Source organism: Stegostoma tigrinum, chromosome 19, assembly GCF_030684315.1.
Source record: "Stegostoma tigrinum isolate sSteTig4 chromosome 19, sSteTig4.hap1, whole genome shotgun sequence".
Taxonomy (NCBI): domain Eukaryota; kingdom Metazoa; phylum Chordata; class Chondrichthyes; order Orectolobiformes; family Stegostomatidae; genus Stegostoma; species Stegostoma tigrinum.
In genome coordinates this window covers 29,087,100-29,107,001 of record NC_081372.1, presented here as the reverse complement: position 1 = coordinate 29,107,001, position 19,902 = coordinate 29,087,100, and the positions used below count along the sequence as shown (strand labels likewise).

Genomic DNA, 19,902 nt, shown 5'->3' with positions numbered 1-19,902 from the left:
TAATAGCATCACTAGGCAGGTAAATTAGAAAACATCGACCCTGAGGACCATTACCTCTGAGTCATGTCCTAGGTTCAAGTGCCACCTGCTCCAGAGATGTGTAATAACATTCCTGAAGAGGTCAATAACAATCAATCTACCTTGAGGAACCCGACAGATATGTCTTGCAATGAGATGACTGACATTCAATAACAATCACCTTCCTTGGGCTAGGTATGACACTAACCAGTGGAGGGATTCCCCTCTGATTCCCATTGACTACTTTTGTTCAGGATCCTTGATGTCACAATTGGTCAAATGTAGCCTGATGTCAAGGAAAGTCACTCTCACCTCACCTCAACTATTTTTTTAAAAAATTCAAACTATTCTGACATGTGGGAGCACCTCTCGGCAGGTGGAATGTCACCTTTGTCCCAGACTTGCACTGTTGATAAGATGAATGCGTTTGAGATGATATCATTGACCGTAGTTTAATTTAGTTGCCCAATTGAGGTTTATCATACACAAAATGCATCTGAGACACATCTTTACAATGACTATCACACGGGTTTAATAACTTGTACTTGGTCAAGCATTTGGTTATTTTCTGCATTAATACAGACACTTCCTGTGGCCATGATGTTTGATTACACCATTGTTAACTTGGGAAACTGCCTGAGAAAATATTAAAATTTGTCACTAACAACACAGCAGGCAGTGTTGCAGATAACATTTCTGATAATCATTCATTTCCACATAATATAACAGTAACAACACAAAAAATATCACTGGCTCGAAGGTACTATCAGATATCCTTCAAATATCCCAAGGCCATGAAAGCACCAAAAGAAGGCAAATCTCTTTACCTTTCTAGAAAAGTAATCAACTGCAGCAAACAGTTTACCTTTAAGTTAAAACAGCAGCATATATTTATATAACATTCTTCATGACCCAAGGGGGATTCCCAAAGCACTTTACAGCTAATGAAACACTTCTGAAGTGCAGCACTGAACTGTATTCCAAAAATGATCAATGTCAACACTTACTAAAAAATGTCAACACAGAAGTATGTAGCAGGATGATGGCAAGCTCCCAATGCGCCATGATTTGTATTCCACAGGAACTGTTACAAAATTAATTTGTTTAACCCTTGTTTTCTTCGCACTAACTGTAAAGCAATTAATGCCTGGTGCACCAGTGCCTACCCCCAGTGATCTCAGTCCAATTTTCTAATACCATTCATTCCAATTTCACACATCGCAGACTTCACCCACATAACGTACAAGATGGGAAAAGTAAAATGAATCAATAAGAATTTTTAAAGACTCATTAAATCAGAAGATCCCATACCTAATCAAATCACATACAGACAGAATCAGGATTAGCCATCACCTGACGGACTGACAAGGTCAAAAGTCTGCTGACAGCTCAGGGTTAATTCACAACCACTATGATAAACTGCTAGGCCACACATACGGCAGAGTTTGAGTAAAGGTTGTGATTTGAACAGTCATAAAGAAGAATCACGCATTTTTAACAAGTCCTTAAAGTCTAATTTTTAACATCTTAAAAGCTGGACAACCTATAGCTCCTGGGCTACAGAGTTATTTTGGCTTGTACCTGATATTGACCTTGAACAGCAACAGAATTCTAAGAGCCCCCGGAGAAGGCTTAGCCAGACTATGCAAAACCAAGCCTAACCCTTGAATGTAACTTTTTTTTATGCTTTCTGGGCAATCCAAATGCAAATACATTTCCTAATATATTCAAAGTTACTTGTCTTAAAATTACATCAATGGTTTTCTGCAAACCAAGTCTATTCAGCTGCTGTTAGATGGATCTTAAGAGGACTGCTGTCAACAGGCAGGTCTGGTAACAAGCCCACCTGCCAACTTTTCAAATTTGCCACGTCAAATCTCCCTCCCCCCCCACCCCACCTTTAAGGCCAGAAAGAAAACATCTGCAAAAAATAGCACCCCTTAATTAGTAACTTAATCAATGAACATTGCAACATGTACACATATTCGTCTCTAGCCCCCACTGTTTCACATTTTTAAAATGACTAACCAGAGACCACATGGGGATTGGACATTTTGCACAGAATTTGACATGGACAGCATTTTGATTCCAAATGTTACTGCGACAATTTGAAAATAATATTTGTAAAGGAAAAAAGTCAGAATATCTGATAAACAGTACCTCTAGTGAGCACATTTAAAACAATACCAAAAACATGGGATGACAGTCAATGTTCAGTTCTCATTTATACGGCTCAACCACAAGCGATAACGGAAAATTATGAACAGAGGGAAAAAAATCATGATTTCTTCACAACTAATGGACATGAGAAGGTTTTTTTTTCAAATCCAAGAAGGACTGTATAAAGTTATGATTAAAACAAGCATCAGTGTCTGCAAGCTTCATGATTCAATAAAACGCTCACGTTCAATCCAGGTTACAATTGGAGCTGTTTTGTCACAGATTAGTAACAAGGGTATGAAAGGTGGCCTGTACATGGTCAAATTACAAGGAAGGAAAGAAAAAAAGTTCAGTGTTTCCACTCTTGGTTGTTGTTCACGAATTCCTGGCTATCACTATTGGAAAGTACATGTTTGGGGCCAGCATAGGATTGTTCTCACACATTTCAGAGTCAAATATTCAAAGCCAGGTCACACACCTTAACAGCCACATCAACAAAATATTTCTGAAAACATTTCTCTATTCAAAGAAACAAGCAGAGTTTTAACTTCAAACTTGAGGGAAAAAAAAAACCTGCCTAGGTAATGCTAATATTCTGTACATCAGTTTGATATACGCCCTCTCAGTGGAAACAAAATGAATCCATATGGTTGTGTGGAGAAAGAGAGGATTATTTCGTGTTGAAATATGCATTGATCAGTTAGCTGTGCCAAATTTCCTTGGCGGCGACTTAGAATTTGATGCTTTCTGTCTTTGATACCAAATGAAAGCAGCTATGGACTCATCTAGAACCAAGCTCAACAAAAGTGAACGGCTATTCTCGTATAAATAACCCATAAAAACATTGTACGTTAAGTTTCCTAATGGTAGCCTCCATTTCAACAATATTCTCAGAAATTCTTCATGTGGCAAAGCATCAATTTGGTAGCTCACAACAGTACCATGCATCTGTTCCAATGAGACGTTATACCATTTCCAGCAAACAGCTTTGTAAGCTTTAATGTCTACTCTGCCAACTAGCTGATCATTTCCAACAACATAACTGTCGCGGCTGGTCTTCACTTTAATGCATTGCAATCCTTTAGAACACATGGTTGCGTACTTAAGAAATGGATATTAGAGCCATTTCAGTATATATGAATGAATAGAGGATAAATGTTTAGAAGTAGCAAATCTACTTGAATTATGATCGAAACTTTCCTGGTTTTCCGGTATTTTCTGCATTAAAAAAAAAGCCACTTAGTTTAAATAATATTGTAACTTCTTCACTGTACTTCAACTTATTTATTATACTTACTGTCTTTCTTTGTCTCGCTGCCCCTCTCCTTCATCAACATAGTGCCAGTTTCTCCCCATTGTGTCCCAGGATTGTTCACAATCTACTAGTGCTTTGAAATGAAGAGGACTCCCACCTGGAATGAAATGTATAATCAGCAAATATGTCATTTTTGTACAATAGCACCAACGATACAACGTCAATCAGCAGTCATGCACAAAGTAACAAAAAGCTGAGTATGCTACAGGTTTCAGTTGAAGTCAAATTTGAACATGATATTAAACATGTTACTAACAATGCCGATTATCGTGACCATCTTTTGCTTTTATTCTATTTCAATTCAATGTATCAGTTGTTTTACTCTTAATGCAAAGTATAAACAATGAAAATTCATCCATAAAGAAAATAACAGCAGCAAACAGTATCTAAACAAAATGACTGACACATTTTTATTAACTAACATTGTTGAAATATTGAAAATTTCATTAATGTATGCAAAGTATAATTACTACAAACAACTGCAAAAATGCCCTGAATATTTCTATATTCAGGTTTACTATCACAAGGTTAATCATTTCAGAGGGAGCACTGAAGAAAGAAGTCTGAGTAAAACTGAAGTCTTCATGCATTGGCAGAAAGCTACCAATTGTTGGATCGGACCGGTGTCCATAAATAGTGCTTATTGCAGATCAAACATCCCTGCTCCAGGACACTGTTGTAGGACTTCACTGGACAAGTGTGCACCCTTCAAATCTAGTACAGTCCGGAATGGACATCCGAAACCAAATGGAAATTGGAAACAGGCGAAGGTAATACGCTAATTAAGGGATAATTAAGTGTGAACTTTATTCCGTGTAGATAAAAGGGGAACAAGCAGTGTTGTTGGAGTTTATGACATGAGAGGTTAAGTAAAACTCTTTCGAGAAAAGTATATACTTGGACTCTGCCTAACCTCATTAACATCAAACATTCACTCCCTTCACCATGGGCAGATGGTAGCTGCAGTGTACCATCTACAAGATATATGGCAGTAGTCACAGAACTCTCCTCACCTGTAAATTTACCACCAAGAATGAATAAGGCAACAGCAAACATGTGGGAATGCCACAACCTGCAACTTTCCCTCCTAACTATTAACTACCCCCAAAACCCACTCCTTCACTGTCACTGCCAATATTTCGGAACACCCTCACTAACAGCACCATGAATGCACCCACATCAAAGGATTGCAATGATTCAAGAGGCAGCTCATCACCATCTTTTCAAGAGCAATTAGGTATGGTCAATAAATGTTGGTCTTGCCAGCGAAAGCCATATTCTATGAAAGAATTGAGAAAATAAAACCAACATACTACAGGCTAACCTGAAAGCACAAACTTCACTTTTCTTCCAACAGATTTTTTTTGTTTTACACTGCGAATATTTTCTCAATATTAAGTCTCTTCGGTTAAATCTACACTACTTTGACAACATAGTCATACAATATATCTGTATACAAAACTAAGAAAATCAGCCGAAATCACCAGTAATCTGTGCTAAACGTCCTTTAATCACAATAAACTTACATCTTATAACATAAATCTCATGATTTCAGGGAACCCCACAGCACTTTATAACCTAGAAAGGTCCTTCTGAAGTTTTGTAATGGAGGGAAATGTACGAAACAATTATTAGAACGCATAAACACAGCCATTTTAAAGTTTTAGAAACGACAGAGGAGACTAAACAGTTTCCATGTGTAAAAAAATGTCTTTACGCTCCTATCTTCAAACATCAATGCCTTGCATGATTAAGATACTTCTAAAATGCGACTAAATCCACAGAATCCCCACACTGTGAAAACAAGCCATTCTGTCCAACTAGTCACACTCAACCCGTCAAACAGCATCCCATACAGGCCAACACCCCCACCCTATATTCCCCATGGCTAACATACACATCCCTGGACACTAAGGGGCAATGGAACATGGCCAATACACTGAACTTGAACATCTTTGGTCCATGGGGGTAAACCAAAGCACCTGGAGGAAACTATGCAGATACGGGGAGAATGGGCAAACTCCGCAGTCACCCAAGGGTGGAATCGAGCCTGGGCCCCTTGTGCTGAGGCAGTGGTGCTAACCATGAAGCCACCATGCCACCCTTTTCTTTAACATCCCTCCCAGACCCCACCTCACCTTCATAATCTGCATTTCCCACAGCTAGTCCACCTGGCCTGCACATTCCTAGATACTATGGGCAATTTAGCATGGTCAATCCACCTAAGCTGCAAATTTTTGGACTGTGGGAGGAACTGGAGCATCTGGAGGAAACCCACGCAGACACGGAGAGAACATGCAAACTCCGCACTGAGAGTCACCTCAGGCTGGATTCAAACCGGAGGCACTGAGGCAGCAGTGCTAACCAGTGAACCATACTAAACATACACATATCCATGGTCCCTCAAAGTGCAATGTGACAAATGTCCAAAAGATTTGCTTGAGGGGTGCTGGTTTAAAAGTAAATGCTGGCTTCCATGTGTTTTCTCAAATTATGCTGCACAATCTTAGACATCCAACCAACAGGACAGAATTAACCTTGTATCGTAGTGACATCCAAATGAAATATTTTGCTAAAACAGTAGATTGCAGTCTTCCGATTATCCTTGCTTTGTTTTAGGCATTTCAGAACGTGTCTGAATATTAAATGTTTGTTTAGAATTCACCTACAGTGAGACTGTAATGTTGTATTTCAAATTTCAACAATGGGCTATTCCAATTAAGATTTCTAGTCTGCTCCTGCTTCAAAGCAAAAACATAACTGAGGAAAAATCGACTAAGCGATTGCGATGGCTAACCTTTCCATCAACTAACATTACACAGCTCTGCGTAAGAATAAGTTTAACCTTTAGGAACAATTTCCTCCTCTAGCATCAGCAATGTGCCAATGTGGTCACAAGCTAGCTAGAGAGGATAAAATTAGTTCTTCACTCACATTTGTGAGGTGTACAATGAGGGCTATTTGTTGATGCTCAAAAATATGCTTCCAGCAAGCTAATTTTACTACACCACTCCAAGCATTCAAAGATACTCAAGTGTTTGTTTTTTGTTATATACAACAGGCATATTCCAAGTAATGTCATTTTCCTTGTACACAAGTAATGTTTCCATTCAGTTAATTGCACTAAAATTTGTAAATCCTGACAAAACCAATACCATCACCGCCAGAAAATGATCAGCAACATTTGATCCATTCCGGGCGAACAGGCTGGACTTCAGGGGAAGGCTGAATATGTAAATAGAGAGAGAAAACAAACTTCCTTCAAGCATTATACCCATCATTACATTCCATTAGAGATAATGGGAACTGCAGATGCTGGAGAATCCAAGATAATAAAATGTGAGGCTGGTTGAACACAGCAGGCCAAGCAGCATCTCAGGAGCACAAAAGCTGACGTTTCGGGCCTAGACCCTTCATCAGAGAGGGGGATCGGGTGAGGGTTCTGGAATAAATAGGGAGAGGGGGGGAGGCGGACCGAAGATGGAGAGAAAAGAAGATAGGTGGAGAGAGTATAGGTGGGGAGGTAGGGAGGGGATAGGCCAGTCCAGGGAAGACGGGCAGGTCAAGGAGGTGGGATGAGGTCAGTAGGTAGATGGGGGTGCGGCTTGGGGTGGGAGAAAGGGATGGGTGAGAGGAAGAACAGGTTAGGGAAGCAGAGACAGGTTGGACTGGTTTTGGGATGCAGTGGGTGGAGGGGAAGAGCTGGGCTGGTTGTGTGGTGCCGTGGGGGGAGGGGACGAACTGGGCTGGTTAAGGGATGCGGTGGGGGAAGGGGAGATTTTGAAGCTGGTGAAGTCCACATTGATACCATTAGGCTGCAGGGTTCCCAAGCGGAATATGAGTTACTGTTCCTGCAACCTTCGGGTGGCATCATTGTGGCACTGCAGGAGACCCATGATGGACATGCCATCTAAAGAATGGGAGGGTGAGTGGAAATGGTTTGCGACTGGGAGGTGCAGTTGTTTGTTGCGAACCGAGCGGAGATGTTCTGCAAAGCGGTCCCCAAGCCTCCGCTTGGTTTCCCCAATGTAGAGGGAGCCACACCGGTTACAGTGGATGCAGTATACCACATTGGCAGATGTGCAGGTGAACCTCTGCTTAATGTGGAATGTCATCTTGGGATCTGGGATAGGGGTGAGGGAGGAGGTGTGGGGGCAAGTGTAGCATTTCCTGTAGATGGCAGAATCCGACCCCACCACCCAAGACATTTTTCCATCCCCACCGCTGTCTGCTTTCCGGAGAGACCACCCTCTCCGTGACTCCCTTGTTCGCTCCACACTGCCCTCCAACCCCACCACACCCGGCACCTTCCCCCGCAACCGCAGGAAATGCTACATGTGTCCCCACACCTCCTCCCTCACCCCTATCCCAGGTCCCAAGATGACAAGGAATCACAGTCTAAGTCACATGGGACTATGAATTGGACAAGGTGATCAGAATGCAATACTCCAGAGTAGGTAAACTAGAACAAAGGACCGAATACAGAGGTGGCCTGAATGAAAATGAAACTTTAAAAGGTGTGAACCTTTGTAAATAAGCTGTTCCTGCCCAAAATAAACATTTAGATCGTCTTACTAGCAAGTCTGAAACTGACATCAATGCAACGGAATCATGGCTAGTCCTTTTGGTCAATATAAATTGCTGCCCATTCAAACACAGACTTAAGTGATGGATGTATCAGTTACTTTTAAACACTGCTTCACCACAAAGCAAATATTGTATGGTTGCAATAAATTCTCCACCACGACAAGGGTGCCATACAATTTACCATTTCAAAGGATCACTCAGGTTTTTTTTGTGAAAGCAATAAAGGGAGATGTTTTTCATAACAATCTGCTATAATCCAGGACTTGACTGATATGACATTACAGTTGTCTCATTAAGTAGCTAAACCAGTGTCTTCCTTTCCTTTGCAACAGAAAGACATTGATTCAGACAAGAAACAGTTGCGTGGCTGTTGGTCATCTTCTGAAGCCTTGCCAAGGGCTATCCCTCCTATTGACAAACAAATATGAAGACATAACTTTGAACAGCCCCAAAAGAGTATTCAAAGCTTTGACTCATTCAACACCATTCTGAACATTTTGGCAGGAGGCAGTGGATAGTGAACGCTTGGCCTGCATTATTCAATATTGCACCAGATGGTGTATTTACAGTTATTGACAGCTGTTATTTTCAACATTTTCACAATACTGCCCAAGTTCAAAAGTAAAGCACAGAAAATCAACACTCAAATTTGACTACAAATCTCTGAAGGTGTAGCCTTCAGCTTTGCTAACATTAACTTACATCACCTTCACATGAAAAGATTAGACAGGTTGGAATTTTTAGAAGTGTATCCAGGAGAATATTTTCATGCCATTACATACATGGTTCTCCTAAAGATAGGCAGTGTTAGGCCTAATCCTAGGGAAAGAAGCCAGTCAAGTGGGTGAAGCATTGGTGAGAGCACATTTTGTGGGACAGTAACCATAAGACAAAGTTTCAAAGTCATTTTGGAAAAGCGGGTGTATAGTGTCGAAGTATCTAAATTGGAAGACGGCCATATTATATATCATTAGACAGGATTTGACAGCAGACTGGGAGCAGATACTTACAGCTAAGTCTACATTTGGAAGGTGGGAGCCTTTTTAAGTATCCTGAGAGTTTACGACAGTGACAATTCAGGATCAGCATACTCCTCAAAAAGTGAACAGCAAGGGCAGCAAATCTATGGAACCCTGGACACCAAGAGTTCATTAAAGTAAAATGTTAGGTGCAGCGCACTAAAAACAGGGAAACCCGAAGACTGTGGATGCAGTACATCAAAAACAAAAACTAATTGCTAGAACAGCTCAGCAGGTCTAGCGGCATCTATGGAGACAAATCAGAGTTAACCTTCCTCAGGGTCACTCGACCTGAAATGTGAACTCTGATTTGCTCTCCACCAATGCTGTCAGACCTGCTGAGCTTTTCCAGCAATTTCTGTTTTTGTTTGTTATTAAAAACAGGGAACCCTTTCAGGAGGGGACTGCAGGGGGTGTACTTAAAAACTAAATTAAAAGAGGGCAGGGAGGGGGATGCACAAGATATCTTTGGCAGGTAGGATGAAAAAAAAACAAGCCATTTTATAATCCCCACAGACTGATGAAATGCAGCTCAGACTGCTATAGAAGGCAAGGGAGGAGACTTTTGGGGACCTGGCAGTGATATTTAATACTTCACTGGCCACAGGAAAACTGCCAGTTGACTGGTAAATAGCTAAGGTGGTTCCTTTGTGCTAGACGGCCAGCAGAGATAGGCCAGGTAGTTACAGACCAGTTAGTCTGACGTCAGGGGTAGGAAAATTATTGCAAAGAGTTCTGAGAGGCATGATTGATCAGGGACTGTCAGCACAGATTTATTACAGGGAAATCTTGTCTAATTTAATCAAGTTTTTTGAAAAAGATAATGAAATATTTGATGAGGGAATGCAGTTGATGTGGTTTACCTGGACTTCAGTGAGGCGTTTGACAAGGTCCAAAATGTCAGAGGTGTTGGGATCCAAGCTATGCTTGCAAACTGGATCCAAAATTGGCTTGTAAATTGCAAGAAAGGATGACGATACAGGGCTGTTTTCGTGATCCTGCGACCCAGTGGTATAACACAGGGATCTGTGCTGGAATCCTTGCAGTTTATTATCATTAGCGACTCTGACACGAATGCGGACAGTGTAACTGGTAAATTTGCAGACAGCACAAAAATTGGTGCTGTCGGTGATAATGAGGGGAATAGTCTCAGGCTATAGTCCGATACTGATCAGCTGGTAGTTTAGGCAGAACAGTGGCAGATGGAATGTAATCCTGTCAAGTGCAAGGTGATGCATTTTGGGAGGTCTAATACGGGAAAGGCATGCACAATGTACGATAGGTCCCTTGGGAATTTTGAGGAACAAAGGGACTTTGGTATACAAGTCCATAGATCCCTGAAGGTGTCAGTACAGGAGATACAGTAGTGAAGAATGCATGAAGGATACTGGATGCTTGTCTTCATTAACCAGAGCATAAAATATAGGAGTAAGGAAGTCTAGTTACAACTGTATAAAACATGGGTTAGGCCACAGATAGAATACAGTGCGCACTTCTGTTGCCACACTATCAGAAAGGCATGATTGCACTGGAGAGGATGCAAAGGAGATTCACCAGGATGTCCCCACGGATACAAAGTCGCAGTTATGAAGACAGACTGGATAGGATGGGTTTGTTTCCCTGTGGCAGAAGAGGTTGAGTGGGAATCTGACTGAAGTATACAAAATAATGAGAAATATAGATAGATCATGAGAATAGTTTCCCCATGGCAGATGTGTCAAAGACCAGAGGTCACATTTAAGGGTGAATAAGTGGTATAGAAAAGATTTGATGAAACATTTTTCACCCAGACGGTGGTAGAGATATGGAATGTGCTGAGAGGGTGAAGAGGAAGGTACTCTTGCAACATTTAAGCAGCATCTGGACCAGCACTTAAAATGCCAGGGCACAGAAGACTATGGACCAAGGGCAGATAAATAGTTTTAGGCTGGTTTGGTGTTCGTTGGGTGGCAGAGAAAACAAGCTGAGAGGGCAGGTTCTGTGCTGTATGACGCTCACCATTAATAATTACTGATGCTATCAGACTGCCCTTGTCTATTTTCTTGTCCTCATTGAAAACTTTCATCATCTTTCCTGTTCTAAAGCTAAGAATTAATTATGATGTGATGAGGAAGTACTAGTGTTATACTGGGGTGGGCAAGGTGAGAAAACACATGACACCAGGTTATAGTTCAACAGATTTATTGGAAAACGCAAGCTTCGGAGCATTGTCACCTCACCTGAGGAAGGGGCTAAGGAGCACAGAGTTCACAGAATTTATGAGTAAAAGATCAAAAGGTCACACAATTGATGACGATGTACTAAACAAACCTAAGATGCTGTTTAATCCTCAGTTAGAAGGTTTTAATGAATTAACATGTACAGGTAAATCCTCGAATTTCTTTTTAAAGGTTTTATCAGTATAAAGAGGTGGTGACATTTTAGGCCAAACAAACCACGTTAGATTTTAAACAGGGTATTACACCGGTTTGTGTTTTGGTTGGAGTCAGATTTGTTTTATTTCTAGAGTAGGAATTTATAAAATGCCATAGTGACTGTCTATAAATTGATTCAGGGCACCCTAAGTTTAGATGCAGATTAAGGCATCAATCCAAAAGCAAATGCAGGCTAAAATTCTCCCACTCATCAAATCCAGAATTTTCTGCATCACTGAGAAGACTTTAAAAGAAAAATAACACATAGAAATGGCTTTTTGTCTAAAGGAAATTGTTAACCACCTTTTTAACAGTAAAACATATCAGAGCACAAAATTAGTTTTAGTCCCTTGTATGGCCTATTGAAGTGGTCATACTACAACGCCCCTTAAAAACAAAGCTTTTTCAATTACAAGAGGTCATTATATTCGAGGTCAGTGACTAGGTGTGGAATGTGAACACGTGAGGAGGACCAAAACCAGATTTCATGTTAATGAATTCAATCAATGACCTTTGCTTGGGTGCAAACATACAGACACATGTCAGCTGTGTGCAGAATCAGGCTCAGTTATGAAGTCCTCAGATCACTGTTGAAGCAGCCTGTTGACTTTTACTGTTTTGGTTCATATATGAAGAAAGCTGACTGGGAAGGGCATTGGGGACTTACCAGAACATATGTAACTGTACCCAAACATAAGTTCTCTCAAGACGAGAGAAGAAACAGCCTTACAAACTATTCCGATCAAGGAAAAAGCTATATTTTTCCAAGCAATCTACCCAATAAATGAGATTACGTATTTGCCATAACAGCATGATGCACGTAGTCCACCCATCTGTCATTACAATAAGTAAAGCTCCACAACAGCTCGTCATGCAACCAACCAGGAGCTATTGCAGGTCCAGGCACCCAAGAACTTTATGCAGTCTGTTGGTAATGTCTGCAACCCATCTTCTCCAGATTGTTCTGAAAAAGTCGAACAATTTAATACATGTTCTCGAGTAAGCATTTTAACCTTCCAACCTTAGAAACCGCTTGAACTGTCAAAGAAAATAAGTTCTTTTTTTAAGAAGCATTTCTTGCCAGACAATGACAACCCTTGTAGAATATGGTCAGAGGAACAGACACTTGTGCAATATGCACATCAACTACATCACACAAGCATTCCATACTGGAGGCTACTATGTACATTTATAGCAGAATGATCATACTGTCACCTCCCATCTTTGGGGAACTCAGTTGAAAACAAATAACGATCAGAAGCGAGGCACTGAAAACCATAAATGAACTGATTTAGTTCCTTAAAAGAATATAGATTAAAATTCGGCAATCCAACTTACAAGGCCACAAATATCCAACGAGAAACACCAATTTCACTTCTCCAATATTGACCAAGAAAGCACTAGCTTCTACAATGAGTTCGGGCATATTAAAAAAAAGGTAACTATTCAAAAGTTCACTTTGGAAAAAAACGCAACTGACTTCAGATTTAATGACTTGTTTTTCCAATTTACCCTCTTCAAATACGTCTTCCAGAAAAATTTCAGAAGAAATAACAAACTTGAGACACGCTGGGGTCAGAGTTATATAGCATGGAAACAGACCTTGTGGACAGGTTGGACTACACAACGTTACCAAAATAAATTCACCCAATTGCATGCAATTGGCCCATATCCCTCCAAATCCTTCCTATTCATGTGCTTATCCAAACATCTTCTACATGTTCTAACTGTACCTGCATCCACCACGTACATAGAACATTACAGCACAGTACAGGCCCTTTGGCCTTCGATGTTTTTCTGACCTGTCATACCAATCTGAAGCCCATCTAACCTACACTATTCCAAGTACGTCCATATGCTTGCCCAATGATGACTTGAACGTACTTAAAGTTGGCGAATCTACTACCGTTACAGGCAAAGCGTTCCATTCGCTTACTACTCTCTGAGTAAAGAGACTACCTCTGACATCTGTCCTATATCTTTCACCCCTCAATTTAAAGCTATGCCCCCTCGTGCTCGCCGTCACCATTCTAGGAAAAAGGCTCTCCCTATCCATCCTATCTAACCCTCTGATTATTTTATACGTTTCAATTAAGTCACCTCTCAACCTTCTTCTCTCGAACGAAAACAGCCTCAAGTCCCTCAGCCTTTCCTCCTAAGACCTTCCCTCCACTGACAGTTCATTCCACATCTTGAAATTTTTTTCTTCTCACCTTAGAAATATGGCCCCTAGTTTTGAACTCACCCACCCTCATGATGAATAGCAGTGGACTTTTCCTATTATGCCCCTTATGGTTTTTAAAGCTCTATAAAGGTCACTATTAATCTGCTACCCTCCAGTGGTCAAAGGTCCCAGCCTATCCAGCCGATTCTTATAACTCAAGTCATCTGATCATGGCAACATCCTGGTAAATCTTTTCTCAACCCTCTCCAATTTAATAATATCCTTCTTAAAGCAGAGTGACCAAAACTGCACACAAATACTCCCGACAAGGCCTCACCCTGTACAACCTCAACATGACATCCCAATCCCTACATTTCAAAGATCCAACCAAATGAAGGCAAGCATGCTAAATGCTTCAACCAGCCAGTCCATCTGTGACACAAATTTCCAAGAATTATGTACCCGAACCCCTCTGTCTCACTGTTCTATAATACTATCCAGGGCCCTACCATAAACTCAGTCTTATCTTTGTTTGTTTTACCGAAATACAATACCTCAAATCTATCCAAATTAAACTACATTTCAGCCAATTGGTCAAGATCTCTTTGTAACCTTAGATAACCTTGACTGTCCTCTACACCACCAATTTTGGTATCATCCACAAATATCTAATTGTGCCTCCTGTGTACTCATCCAAATCATTTAGATAAAACTGCAAAACTGGGCCCAGTACAGATCCTTGCAGAACCACTGGTCACAGGCCTCCAGACCGAAAAACAAATCCTGTACCACCACCCTGTCTCCTATCAGCAAGCCAATTTTGCATCCAATTAGCAAGCTCAGCCTGAATTCCACATGATGTAACTTTACTTATTAGTCCACCATGTGAAACCTTGTTAAAAGGCTTTACTCAAGTCCATACAGACAATAGACATTGCTCTGGCCTCATTCATTACTTCCTCGTAAAACTCAATCAAGTTTGAGACATGCTTTCCCTTGTGCAATAGATTACTGAAAAGCCTCGCAAAATATTCATTTATATTTCTCTTTTCCCTTAATTAGAACTATTGATCTTTATTGCTTGTTTTCCCCTATTCTGCACTTTATCCTGGAGATATTCAAGCAACAAGATGTGACATTCTTAGCTGCCAATTTCCATTAACACAAAGAGGGTGATGGCAGAAAAGTTTGACCCAAGGGAAAAATCCAAGAATTTCAAAATGGTTTTATAGTGAGCTGTTAAACACTTGGTTTAAAAAAAAAGTAATGATACATCATAGCAAACAAAAGTACAAAGTAAGAAGAACAGCAGAAAGACAATACTGGTCCAAGAATTTACAAAAATTTCTACAAAATTTCCACAGTCCTGACCCAAAAAAACCTTGTTTAAATTAAGAAATTAAGGTAGTGTTACAATTACTTTAAACTCCAATTCACTTTGCAACATTTGCCCGGACATAAAAATATTAATTTATCTTTGGTTGACTGAATAAGTGCTTGTAATCATTATCTAACAAGTTTGGCTTAATTGAGTAGTTGGAGTGATTTAATTACATATCTGAATCAAAGATTACATCTACGTTTCTCCCTGAATCACAGAATCCTACAGTGTGGAAACAGGCCATTTGGCCCAACTATTCTGCACCGACTCTGAGCATCCCACCTCGACCCATCCCCCAATAACCCACTTATTCTACACATCCCTGAACATGACAGACAACTTGGCATGGCCAATCCACATAACCTGCACATCTTTGAACTGTGGGAGGAAACCGGAGCACCCATAAAGAAACCCACGAGAACATGCAAACTCCACACAGACAGTCATCCGAGGGTGGAATCGAACCTGTTGCTGTTGCCCAAACAAGTAATGACCCGTAAGCAGTTATTCAAAACCACAGAAAATTTTAAGCTTCCTATTGATAAATTGACATTATTGTAAGCCCCAACTAACATGAAAAACTAACACTTTAACTTGTTAGTTCTTCAAAATATTCATGAGTTTAAAAACTGAACTGTCACAGTTAGCAGGGTCTTATTAGTGTGATCCAGTCACAATGGTTTCCTCCCCCACTCCTTCCATTTTGAGCAGGAAATTTGTAATGGGAAACTCCCAGTCACACACAATTATAAGATATCTTTACCACAAAGTCCCAAAGTGGAAAAGATTTGGGCGAGTATTTGTACATTCATCTGTCTTTATTTTAACTCTAAGAATTTCTTCTTCAGCATGACCATAGAGATTAAAAATGGCATGGAGAGTCTGAAACATCACTGTTCATAGTCAATGATCCTCTCAGAGATAGTGGTAGTTAGCATTTAAAGTTGCTGTGTCACAGTTTGATGTATCAAACAACAGATGACATGACATGGAGTATAAATTAAAGGCTGCTGTGCTTTTGTCAGAATTTACACTAAACCTTGAAGGTGCTTTAAGGCATACTAAAATTGACACACTACAGTAAGTGTTGTTTAAAATGTGCTTACTTCCACAATGACAAATAGGGCAGCATAGTGGCTCAGTGGTTAGCACTGCTGCCTCACGGTGCCACAGACCCAAGTTCAATTCCAGCCTTAAATGACTGTGTATGGAGTTTGGGCGTGCTCCCCATGTCTGCATGGGTTTCCACCATGTGTCCGGTTTCCTCCAATACTCCAAAGATATACAGGATAGGTGGGATTAGAAACGCGGGGTTACGGGGTAGGGTAAGGAAGCATGATCTGGGTGAGATGCTCTTCAGAAGGTCAGGGCAGATTCAATTCAAGCAAACACAGAGGACACCAGGCTACTGAAATCCAATGTCAACAATCTCTCCAAATTCTTATTTCAACGAGCCAATCTGATGACTAATTCTTGTCTTAAATACAATTGACACTTGATAGTCACAGTTCAAATATTTTGTAATGATGCAGAAATGTATCAAGCCAAAACGTAGGTGCAGCATACACCTTACTTCATCACCTGAAAACGAGAGTCAACAGCCATTACTACCTGTGGGAGTAAAAGCTGGAATAAAAGCCAACAGTTGCACAAATATTGGAGGGGGGGGGGGGGGAAGAGTTGGAAGTAAAATATAGATTAAAATGCTCAGAAATTTGTAATATTTACATCCTCATGTCAAAAACATTTAGAATATATTTGTTCAAATACTCTGCATTCCAAACATATTTCCCCCCCTCCTTTATCTGGGAGTATTATTGGATCACAAAGTTCTCATTCTACTCACTTATTAATTTATTTAGCCAAACGTCTGTTGCTCTCACTGCACAGCACAAATACCAGGTCAATATTCTCATCATAAACATAGAATAAAATATGAAGATGTACACAGTTTCACAACATTTCAAATCTTGGCACCAATTTACTACATTCATTTTTCAACAGCATCCACGGGGCAGCTTCAGAACCACACCGTGGTCTCCCAAGCTTCTGGCAGTTTTGTCATATAGTATATTTGTTAATGGCAACAAACGAAATAATACTTCCAATGGTGCAATCATTTCAGCAGTTTTCACACGTAGAATGAAAGAAATTGGTTATGGACAAAAAGTTATACAGTAGATCCTGCGTTTAGGCACATTTACTTGATACCAACAGCCTAACTGTGATCTATTGACAAGGCCTTCCGATGTGCGGTACAGATCAATATTGCTGGTCGGAGGATCCTAAACACCATCATAAACGCTGTGCCAACTTTGCTGAGCAAGCAAAGTACGGAAGTTTGTTTACTTCTCAAACTCTGCTAGTAGTTCCTTAGTCCATTTTTTTTTGGAAAAAGATAACCACCACATCCCATCTCCTGTAAACGTACTTCTGTTGTTTGAGTTTATAATCACCTGTACGTGAGTACCAGTATGTTACATTACAGTGGCCACATTTTCCAAAATCCTCAATATATGAAGCTTAAACAAACATTCACAATGCAAATTACACAAAATTACTACAAATTTCAAACCCTCCCAAAATTTAGTCCACAAGTTTTGACTTTTGTATACCGATTTGCACAAATTACTAGTCAAGAGGTGCCTGTTGAAGTTACTTCTATTGTGTTTAGAAGATCCTCAAAGACTGAAATTTCTGATAAATTATTAAAATCAGGTATCACAAAACAATATTCCTTACATAAAGCAGTACTCAAAAGGTATGTTTTTCATTAAATATCAACTGTGAAATCAAGAATATTTCATGAATTATCTCAGGTCTTCAACACAAAACATTTCATAGAATAAGGAAGCCCTTTCAGGGACATGTTTTGTCACTAGAAACTCCAACCAGGAAGTGGTTGAATAGGATGCAACTGCCTCCACAGTCCCACAAATGTGTGCATGAACTGCTGGAACACATTTGCACCAACAGAATGAAGGATGTGGGCAAACAGCACCCAAGCTAAGCCCAGCAGCCAAAGTACCAAGTTTTCCTACGAAACTGGAAACCCCCAAGAGACAGATTCGTGTTTTTTTAAATACTTTTGTTAACACAGTGAAACTCCTGCAATAAAACAATCAAACCTTGCGAAGTGTATAGCCATTACAGTTCCTAAAGTAATCTTCATTTTCTTTTTACGGATACGATTTGCAACGTATTACTACGTTATTAAACATTTCCAACACTTTAAAGCTTTATTTTGTCATGAATGATCCACTTGTGAGCAACGTAATAGTAAAGCAGTGGGCACCGATTATGTAATAGAATCGCGCGTATAATCAAGAGGATTAATAATTTAATAACATCGTGAAGGTTTAATCTGGGGAAAAAACACATTAAACCAATCTGCATTTTTTTTTACAAAAAGCGGTCTTCGCATTTCCCTCATGGTGGAAAGCAATGCGTAAATACATACATCTGACTTTGCTCTTTACGTTTAAACACCATCCTCGCAAACTAGGATGCACTTCAAGATGTTTTGCTACCTGTTACTCAGAGATAGCCCACCTTTTCCAGCCCAGATTTAAAGCAAAAGAAATTAATTCCCCCTCTATTTACGATCAACAAAGAGGAAGCGGCACATGGGCGAAATCATGTGTACAGACTAATAGTTACATCTCCAACTCTTCCAAAAATCTGGAGTTTTGCGGAATAAAAACTGAATTTGAAAGAAAAAGTGGTTGGAGTTTCTTCCCCAAAAATATTTTTTTACAAATCTATTAACCGTTAGAACTAAAAGTCACAAGACCAAACAAGGTGACGATTTGTCTTCCAACAGGCAGACGATTAAGAGGTTTTGCTGGTTTAAATCTGGGTGGTTGGAATAATCTCCCCCAACCCCCTTCCGACCCTCAGCCAGCAAACCCCCACCCCAGCTCCCTCCAAACAAAGTCAGGCCTGGGTGGGAGACAATGCCCAGGCCAGGCCAGGCCGCACACTCGGCCTCATAAAGCCATCTCCCCCTCACTCTGCAACGTTTCGACCCGCCCCGGGGCCGGAGAGAGAAGGGGGCAGCAGAGGACGGTGGGGGGAGGTGGGGGAATCAAGCCGAGGGGAGAGCTGGCTCCAGGTCGACAGGGGGGTTATTTCTGTGGAGCCGAGAGACGGGCGTTGACGCAGCAGGAATGGAGCCCTGGGCCTCGCTTCACCCCACCCCCCAAAACAAAAAAAATCCCGGGGCTCGGGCTGCGCTCATTCCGGGTCTGAACCCGCCGCCCACCGCCAGAGCGGAGCGGATAAAAAAAAACCACACAGACAAAATAATAAAAGAGCGATCGCCGCCCAACTCACTCACCGATCAACCCATGTATGTGTGTGTAGCAGCGGAAAAAGGGCCCCGAAACCAGTGAAGAGGGAAAAAGAAATGATCCCGAGAAGCTATCTCTGCCTCCTCCTCCTCCTCCTCCTCCTCCCAGCCCTGAGTAACCAGGAACCTACTCCCCCTCACCAGCGGAAACCACAGCCTGGTATTGTGGGTAAGGCAAAGACCCAGCCCTGCCTCCTTCAACTCAATCTCTCTCACACACACAAATACAACAGTCTCTGCCTCCTTCAACACAATCTCTCTCACACACACAAATACAACATCCCCTGCCTCCTTCAACTCAATCTCTCTCTCACACACAAATACAACAGCCTCTGCCTCCTTGAACTCAATCTCTCTCTCACACAAATACAACAGTCCCTGCCTCCTTCAACTCAAGCTCTCACACACACACAAATACAACAGCCCCTGCCTCCTTCAACTCAATAACACACACAAATACAATAGTCTCTGCCCCTGCCTACTTCATAACACA

The 19,902-nt window shown here is 40.9% G+C and overlaps 1 protein-coding gene across 3 annotated transcripts in view; it reads right to left on the bottom strand.

Annotated features, from left to right (window-relative positions):
- Positions 1 to 19,678, bottom strand: part of LOC125461405 (zinc finger and BTB domain-containing protein 46-like) — an 83,472-nt gene extending 63,794 nt beyond the window's left edge. Inside the window, exons 1-2 of one of the 3 annotated variants that reach the window (XM_048550151.2) lie at positions 19,398 to 19,678; positions 3,476 to 3,590 (exon numbers count right to left, since the gene is read on the bottom strand). In XM_048550151.2, the coding sequence (XP_048406108.2) occupies positions 3,476 to 3,534 (59 nt within the window). In that variant the 5' untranslated portion in view covers positions 3,535 to 3,590; positions 19,398 to 19,678. The remainder of the gene's footprint in view (positions 1 to 3,475; positions 3,591 to 19,397) is intronic. The other 2 variants (XM_048550150.2, XM_048550152.2) reach the window with 2 other exon arrangements.
- Positions 19,679 to 19,902: the final 224 nt, after the last annotated feature.